The 10,177-nt window shown below is 30.0% G+C and overlaps 1 protein-coding gene across 1 annotated transcript in view; it reads right to left on the bottom strand.

The window, feature by feature from the left end:
• The window catches only part of LOC106478617 (golgin subfamily A member 4-like), a 239,261-nt gene that overhangs the window by 181,977 nt on the left and 47,107 nt on the right, over window positions 1–10,177 (bottom strand). Inside the window, exon 4 of the mRNA XM_022382242.1 lies at window positions 1,069–1,428. Coding sequence (XP_022237950.1) covers window positions 1,069–1,428 — 360 coding nt within the window. The remainder of the gene's footprint in view (window positions 1–1,068; window positions 1,429–10,177) is intronic.

Below are 10,177 nucleotides of genomic sequence, written 5' to 3'. Positions count from 1 at the left end.
AAATTTCTAATTTATAACAAGATAAGTTTAAAGTTCTTAATTGATTTTTTATGGAATTAATAAAATAATAATTTTTCTAGTAATTTTATTCAGTATAACTGAGATAGAAAGACTAATTTCAAGTAGCTGGGCTTGTCTCCAAGTTCCTGTGTTGTACTTGAATAAATCTTCAGGAGAAAGGGAAGAGGTTGGGAGTTAGAACTATATAAGAACTTTTATTAAGGCAGGCATCTATTTAATATCTTAGTGTCCTATTTAATTCTATTTAATCTTTTATAGTTCTATTTAATATATTTTTGTAAGGGTGGAGGTTGGGAGTTTAATTAGTTGAAATATTAGGGTGGCTTTATTTCAATTCATTTCTACTTTAGGAAATTTAAGGATAACTGCCTTCCCACAACTGGCTACAGACAGTGAAAGGCAGTAGAAGCTGAGACATTGTGAGTGTAAGCACTCAGCTTCGTACTCTTACTTGACTAATGATTCTTTTTTTTTATGATTTTCCATGACAGGTGACTAGATTGACATTGGCGTTTGGATATTGTCTGATAGATGGGATATCCCCAATGCATTTGAGTGCTATTATTGAAGACGTTATCCGTTATGACAATAAGTTGACAACCATGACTGATAACAGTATTGCGATATAAACACATACACTTTTTAAAATAATTTACATTCATATACAAATTTTAGGCAACTGCTTCATACAGTGCTAAATATTAACTCTTTTAATTCCTTACTGACAAGAAAACATTTTCTTTCTTTATATTTTAAAACAAAATAACCTTCACTAAAATACTTTCTGTCATAAATATTTTGCAAAAAATGTACTATCCTTGAAAATAATACCAGTTCTAAAAACAAAATTCTCAATGTGCTCTAGCCTTGGGAAATACATCTGAGAAATTCTTCATTCTCATAAACATTACTGATGAGAGATGAGAATGAAAACATTCTTGATTTATTAGATATACCTAGCCTACAGACAGTTATGACCAGTCAATATTTATATCAAAACTTTTCTGAAAAAAAAAAAGATTACACATCAAAGTATTCAGTACTCACCTTTATCTTTTCTTTTTCAGCATCAACACCTCTGTAAGCTTTAACTAATTCGGTATACTTATTTCTGTATTTTTGGAGACGTGCTTGGACCTTATGAATGGCTGCATATAGCTGCTCTTTAGAAACACCATCCAAGTTAAGAGTAGAAATATCAGGTTCCACTTCACTTTCAATATCAGATTGCGGCATATAGTGGGGCCTAGAAGTTTGATAAATGAAGTTTGGCTGTATTTGCTGAGCTTCTCCATATAAAGATGGTCGTCTTTGTATCTGTTCACTGGAAGATGCTTGTAATGTTGGAATTGATACTGGCGTAGACTGAGGTGTTGTAAATATTTCAGAATCTGATGAGAGATCAGCCTGGACCACATACAAAAAAATCAATATTCCAAATTACATATACTTATTGTTTTCATACTAATATTACAGTTATTATCATGATTTCTCATAATTATTTTCAATTAATTCAAGGTTGTTCAGCTTAACTGATTAGTATCATGACTCAGAAAAATAATCAACTAATCAAAATTTGTTTCCAATTATTACTATTTTTGATTATACCAACTATCAAAGTCTCATGCAAAAATAATCAATTATTTTAATATAACTGATAAATGAGCCTGATGATTAATCAATTATCAAATTCCACTAATTCCCCAGCTATAAAACTGCACTCATCAGAATAACTAACTAATTCTGAAAAATACTATTATATCAAAATAAAAAGGTAGGAACTGCATGGTATTGTTATGTACCACAGAAGAAACCAGTTTATCTATGCCTCATAAATTTTGCCAGCATCAGAGAAAAGGAACTTACTATACAAACTTCTCACTGGGACTGATAGGAACCTTTGTACTAATTAAAATAGTATAGGAAATGTGCCTTTCTTCAGTTTCCACCACAATAATGGATTAATGCCACTTTAAAAGTAGTAGAAATATATAGAAATCAATGCCACTAGTGACAGCAACTTCTTTGACATGAGTTGTTTGACCAACATTATTAATGTTAGAAGTGTCTCGAGATATTTCACTATCCCAATTTCAGTGAGTCGTGTATCTTGCCAACTTTTAAGGTGATGGTGCTAATGGTGAAGTCATCTATCTCATTTCTATTATTTCAATAATCATCCATATTTGATTGTGAGAATAACAGTGTTATTGTTTCCTCCATCAGTTGAAATTCTATTTTACTGTTTCTCTGAAAAATTCTGCTTTAAACCAAGAATACAAAAATATAAGTAAGGTGAAATATGGATTGTTTGAAGTTCTCTCAAGGATGCTTTCTTTGTTCTCAGTCCAAAGTGGCTTGAGTTATTCTTCAACAAACAGCTGTGATAAAGAAGCCACAGCTGGGATACTTAAAGTTATTAACTTTGTCAAACAGTTGTAAAGACATTTTTAAAATTTCAGATAATTGTTGGGAACGGTTATGATGTCAGCTGCATTGAGGCATATTGCTCTTTATTGTTTAAAAAGTCTTCAAAGGAGATGGTATCATGAACTACATCTTGTCTTTACACCTTCTACAAATTGTTTATGAAATATGTTTAAATCATTTTGTAAAGCTATTAATTTTGAATATGCAAGAGAAAATAGTTTAATATGTATAACAATCTCTCTACTAACTGTTAAAAGTTCAAAGCCTTCATTATCACAAGATGCAATGTGATGAGGAAACAATTCACTTGATAATCCAGTATTATTAGAACCTTAGTATTTGTACCTTTGTTCCTTATTACAAGGTAAATATTCTTAATTTTTATTCCCCCATATATTCATTAGATCTTTCAATGTTTTTCCTATTGCATCACCAGCACTACTTCAAGGAAAATGCTTGAAATTAAGAACAGCTTATTGTAAGTTTGTATTTTATTTGTTGTTGAACGTGATCAAATACCAAATGTTAAAGGAATGAAATTAACCTTCAAAATCTGACTAGCAGTTAAAATCTTACACCCTTCATATACACACACAATACTTGGTGTAAATTACAATAACTACTATGTATTTTAAATTTAAAACACACAGAGTTCCTTTTAGTGTAAGTATTTCAGTACTTCACAGTATCTGAAGAGAAAAAAAACAAAACAAATTAAGCTATTTCATTAATTTAATATTTTTTACCACCACTAACAGTTGAAATCAATACTTTATTCAAGCTTTTAGAGATAATCATTGAGAAATGAATTCTGAGCATCTTGAAGTACTATCCAGAATTCCTTATTTGATTTGGTTGATTCTGTTGCTTTTATTGATCATGACAACCCCTCTCACATACATAAACAATCAATATTGGGGTCTGGGCTTTGTGGAGGTCACCTTAAGCATTAAAGGGTTTGCTCATCTTTATTCCTATAAAGATTCTGTTTCATTAAATGCCAGTATGTTTGAGATCATTATGATGTTGAAAAATGAAATTTTCTACCACCAAACAATATCCAGAAGAAACAGCATTGTGAATGGGTATCTGCATATATTGGGCAAAATTAGGCTGGAGGTTGCAGGTCATTTTCCTTTAATTCTTTCATTACGAACTCAGCTTAATCGGCAGAATTTGTGACCTCAAATTGACCTTTATAGTTTCCATACTATAACTTCTGTTTTGTGTTTTTTCACAAAATTTTGCAAGCTTTCAATAATCATTAAGATTCAGTTGCACACACAAATTCTGAATTTTTAATGAAGTATTTTTACTGAAAATTTTTCGATGAAGATAAGGAGTCAAAGCGTTGACTGCTATGAACGTAAAGTGATTTTCATGTTAAGATTAAAAATACTTTTTTCATCTGAAAAGTTCAAGCTTTATTTGCATAATCTCAAAAACCTTCTAAATATATTTCAGATGTTTTTGCCAGCAAAACTTTATACTATATCTGTTATTTTCTGTACCCTAACTCTATAGAAGGTTGATAAATTTGATCGACCTCGTAACCACCCCAAAAAAAATTAATTACCTTTTACTCTTTCTATAATTACTTCAAATTTTTATGTGAAAACTATATTTGTTTATCCTATCTTGCTTTAAACTTATAACAGTATACACCTGTTTATACTTAAATTTTATTATTTTATTGCCCTTTGAACCATGTCTAACTAATATTCCCATCTTGTCAATGTGTTTCTTGTGGCAATAAAGTTTGAACTGGAAACAAAAATAGACAATTATCTGTACAAAAAACAACAAAATATAATACACCATTTCATATATTAAAACCTTGTCTTTCTATTAGTTATAAATAATATTGTATTAAATGTCAGAGAGAACTATTGGTAATTTATGAAAAAGACGATGTGATAGGAGGGAGCAGATTTTCTAATTTATTACTCCTTAAACAAATAAGATTGAACACTATAAAAAATTATGCTTTGCCTAAGTAATAACAATATTATAGTGAGTAATTTACATTCAATTCTGTACTTTTTGAAGAGTGCAAATGTCAATTCTCATACTAGGGGAAATTGAGGATTTTTGTTAACATTGCATCATAAAATTAAGATCTTAAAACTTGTATAACATTAATATTTGGATTATTAGCTATGTTTTGATTCCAAGTTTATTCATATACCATGATTATAAAGTACTTTAATTAAAGTTTGAACGTAACTCAGTAAAACATCATGACATGTGCAGAAAAAGATGTCCATAGGAAAAGTTTTAATCTCTCATGATTCCTGTAACAAGTGTATTAGTGTCTATTAATTCCAAAAACCTGAAACTTTGACTTATAAAACCAAAGTATTCTTCTCTACAGATACAGATTTTCCCATTTTTTGTTGACTTAAGTCTTTTCTGTTTGTTGCCATTCATGAACAAAGGTTTTCTTGTCACAGTGAAACTTTTAAGCCTTCTTGATATGATGTGCATCATACTGCCATAGGATCAATTTTAAAACCAGTGGTTTCTTGAAGTTATGCAGCAAGGCAGCTGATATATTTATGTCTGTCTTTCAAGTTAGCCTAAGGTACTGAACATCTGATTGGAAAAGCTTAGGTGGTCTTCCACTCCTGCTCTTGTCATCAGTGGTATGTTTCATTGCATCTTTTATTGTTTTAAGATCCAATTCATGATACTTTCATTTTTGCAGAACTTTTCCACTGACTGTAGCCCTCTTTATACAAAATTATTGAGATATATCCTACTTCCTCAGAAACTGAGTGTCTTAGAGCCATATTTCATATTTGAAAGTAAAACAGTCTTATTAGTCAGAGATTGAAGAAAATCTTATCTAGTTTGTACAAAAACAAATAATAACTTAACTCTACTGATCAAAGACAAATGCTCTTTTAATACTGTAACAAAAGAAAATTTACCCATTTGATGTTGAACATCAATGTACTAGCCACAACATTACAAGATATAAAAGCTATTAAGTCCTAGAAACATGACTGTTTTTCAGTTCTGAAATTCTTCTGTCCCATTCTTTAGAATTAATTTATACCAAACACATGACTGGAAGGTATTTAAATAAGTATGGTTTTTAAATTGACATTATTACTACATTTTGTAACCTTTTGAACAGGAGACTGAATGGCTCTTTCTAATTTATGCATAGTAGCAAATCCGAGATAATTTTTTAAGAAGAAAAATAAGTTTTGTTTGGTAATACATATTATGGTTTTCTCCATCAAATGAACAAACCCATCATCATTAACAGTTGATTAAAATTGGTTAATCAATGCAACCATTTCACTGACTGCATAGTATAACTCTTTTAACATGGTGATCACTTAATGTCCTATAGCTTCTTTTTTTCGTACAAAGCCTGGTTAGTTTGTTGTTTGGTAAATTCACCTTCCATATTAGACTCAGTAAACTTCATATATTATTGTACATCCTCATATTTTTGAGCATTCTTATTTTTCAGGTGATTGTGCTTTACAATAGTATATGTAGAAGCTGCTTTCCCTTACTAACAATTTCAGAGATCAATTGTGCTCTGCAAGTGACAAGGCTGTGCATGTCTTGTTCACTAGCTAATTGCTAAGACAATGCCTTCTAGCATGTTATAATTTGCATATACTGCAAGACATACATACTACAGGTTGAGTTAAAGAAGAATTGGACAAACTGAAACAAAACTAGACTATTCATAAATTTTTTTAGCCTTTGTAGAAAAATATTAATGACAGCCGTAGACACAAGACAGAGCACACCATTCTATAATTTTACCCAAAACTTATGTTTACTTGTATGTCCCATTGTTTTCAGTGTAATGTGAAATGAATGAAGCTATTTGTTTAAGTAAATATATAAACTATTTATTAGCCAAATATTCAGTCAAAAGTATTCACCAGAAATTCATTATCTGGCTGAAACAATGTTACATTTGTAGATCATCAGAAATATCCTATTTTTTAACAGCAAAAACACTGATACATTCTTCATGAATGTGTGTCTGGGTCCATGTTGTTGGAAACTCATGCTTCAATGCATACAAATTTTGGATGCATTTTTTGTGTATAAATTTTGGGAAAATACAATTCCAGTAGAAGCATGTATTGTTTTAGTATTTCTATAGGTATCATTTTGCTTATCTCCTTTATGTTGTATATACATAACAATATGCATATACTATTCAAGGTTACACTTATATATATCAGTCAATGACTACACTAACATTACTCTCAAGACATTAAAAATTAAACATTGGATGTGCTTTCTAGAAATAAACATCCTGAAAACAGTGTTAAAGACCATGCATATAACCATGAATTTACCATATCAGTATTACAACATATCATGTTGATTACATTATAATATCCTTAACCCTCTTATTAAAGGTCTTACTGACCTATTAATTCCAAAGTGACAATCAGAGTTTCTGCTATAACTTTTAATATATTTTGTGTATCTTCACAAAATTTTGCAAGATTTAAGTAAACATTACAGGTCTCTTACACACAAAAAAGTCAAACTTTTTAATTAGGTATTTTTACTAAAAATTTATCTGTGAATATAAAGAATCAGAATGCAGAGTGCTTTAATAGGCAAAGTGATTTTTCATGTTAAGATTAAAAATACTTTTCTTAATCTGGAATTTGTCAAATTTCATTTGTATAACCTCTAAAACCTCCTAAATAAATGTCAGTAAAACTTTATATTTTACCTGTTATTTTCTTTGACCTTACTCTATACATATTTGATTGATTTGGCCGACCTTGTTATCACAATAAAAACATACAAGATAAATCTAAATTACCCCTTTTATTTATAGAGTGACTGCAAATTGTAAAAGAATACTAAATTGTTTGTACTTAATTTTACTATTTTATTGCCCTTTGACCCATGTCTAACTAATAATCCTCCACATAAGTTGCAAATCACTGTATCAACGTGTAGCTCACATTACTGTATTGAAGGATGTAATGCAGGTTCTGTTCGCACGCATACATTATGAATAATTCTTTTTCATTATCTTATCTAATTTACTACAAGTATTAAAAAAAAAGAATTAAAAAAATTATGTATTATGTAGGAATGCCAAAAAGTACAGAAACAAGGTAGCAATGAATATGCAAAGCCATACAAAAATCCTTACATAACTAGCCAGCAAATACCAACCTTGTAACCACCATAAAACAATACCATGCTTGGTGATAGTTTGTTCCCAAGTACATAAATGAACATGTTTCATTTTTATAACTGAATGGAAATATATATTGTTAATATCATGTCATTTTGGATTACACTGGGACCAATGAAGCTGTAATGGTTCCTCTAGGTCAGTACAAGTACCCCAGAACGCTGGATCGACATTAAGAGAATATTTACAGAACCCATGCCTTCCAACTTCACCCCAACTCACTGCATGTGCATACAATCGACTCCACCACATGCTAGGGTTAGGTCAGTTAACAGGGAGGACATCATACAGATCCCGGGCCATGAAGTATGATATCACATACACACACAGCCACCAGACTTGTCCCCACTGAAAATTTGAAGAAAAGTAGACCATTATATAATGTATTGTTTTGATAATTAAGAAACTAGTGTTTAAAGACTCAGACATAAATAACATGAACACAGAACTGTCAATTGCATAATTGCTTGATCTCCTTGATACCTTGAATATTAATTTAGATTACTCTTTCTTTCTTTATTTCTACTGAAATTATTTTGGCAGATATAATATTTGTGAATGAAAAGTCACAAATGTTCATTATACAAAAATTTGTGGTGTAATCTAGTGAACAGAAATGAAATGTATTCATGAAACATGGAAATAATATATGCTTATAAACTGAACTCTGGGCTAAGTGGTAGTTTTCCTTTTTATTATTTCCACACAAAAATACTTTTGTATATTAGTGAAACACTCAATAATAGCAAATAGGTGCTCAAATAAGGCTATAACTCAACTTTAGCAGTTATTTGTAAGCATCATAGTGTAATAGATAAAATGTGGTGGCCATTAGTTTCTCAGTCCATCCTTACATATTAAGCACAACCATGCTTAGTGATAGCCCGTTCCCATGCACTTTTAAAATGCTTTTCTGTCACAAGAAAGCTATTGCAAAACTTCATTCACCTCTTTGGCTAGCATGGGACAAAAGAAAAAAAGATGAACACTTTGGCTCTTTAGCTATTTCCTAGTTCTATACTTTAACAACACTTTTCAATTGTACTGGGAGTCTCACAAGCTGTGAAATACTCGATAATGGTAATTAGGTTCTCAAATAAAGCTATAACAGCCTTTTTTTCTCAACCCATCCCTACATACTAACAACTACTGTGCTTAGTGATTCAGTTTTTAATTCTTACATTTTAGTCACTTTTATAATAATAAATAAAGAATATACATGAAAAACAAGAAATTTATCATTACCTGTGATATTTTGTTTTTTGCTGTCAGTTACCAATGAAATTTAAGCCTACTTTTCTATACTAATGGTCCTTGTATACTAAATGATTTTTTATTCATTTAAATACTGCACATAAGAACACAGAATATTAAAATACACAAAGCAAACTATTATAATTTATTTGCCTTTCTAATTATGGCATAAAAAGCCTTTAAGTCTTACATTGAGGTTGTTGATACGAGCACCAGGAGAGAACTTAAAAACTGAAGATGAAAAAAAATTATAATACTCTGTACAAAAAACAGCATAATATAATACATCATTTTACAGATTAAAAGTTTGGTATTCTATTGATTATAAATAAGTATAAAACATCATTTTACAGTTTAAAAGTTTGGTATTCTATTGATTATAAATAAGTATAAAACATCAGAGAGAATTATTGATAATTTGTGAAAGAGGGGATGTGACAGGTGGGCATGGCAAGTGGGTCTGATTCTATAGTTTATGACTCTTTAAAGAAATATGATTAAAAGCAATAAAAATATCTCAGTGCTTTGTCTCAGTAATATCTATATTATAGTGTAACTTTCATTGAATTCTATACTTTTCAGAGCAGTGGTAAATAAATTAGAGAAGAGGGAAGACCTAGAAAATGTCACAATTCTTATACTAGGAGGATTTTTTAAACATTTACCTATAAAATTAAAACCTTAAAACTTATAGAATATTAACATTTGGTTTATCAACTATATTTTGATGCCAAGTTTATTCATATACAATGATAATAAAGTAACTCTCTGAAAAGTCAAGACGTGTGCACTTTGCCCTACCAGAAGTGAGAAAGTTAATTTATATGTTTGTTTCTTTTTAAGATGTGTGAAAATACAGTTGTCACAAGTCCTTTTCATTAGTTCATAGTTGTACTCTCTCTAAAAGTTGCAAAAGGTATAATGAAACACAATAATTGAAAATTTTTAATTTCAAAAGGGGAATAGGTTTCGTCAAAAAAGGACAGAAACAAGTTGGATCCAGATGCAAAGATTATATTTACAAGCCTACAATTAGGGATTGAGAGATGGGTGTGTAAAAATTTCAATTACAAACTTAACTTTGATGCCAAATTTGTTGATATACATTGATAATAAAGTTGTTTGATTAAACTTTGAATGAAACTCTGTAAAAAGTTGTGACATGGATACTTCGTTCCAGCTGTACAGAAATAATTAAACAGTTTCTTGGTTGAATAATTTAAAAAATGTATTAATAGTGCTAATATATATATATATATATATATA

Source organism: Limulus polyphemus, unplaced genomic scaffold (assembly GCF_000517525.1).
Source record: "Limulus polyphemus unplaced genomic scaffold, Limulus_polyphemus-2.1.2 Scaffold233, whole genome shotgun sequence".
In the NCBI taxonomy this organism is placed as follows: Eukaryota; Metazoa; Arthropoda; class Merostomata; order Xiphosura; family Limulidae; genus Limulus; species Limulus polyphemus.
This window is presented reverse-complemented; position numbering and strand designations above follow the sequence as displayed.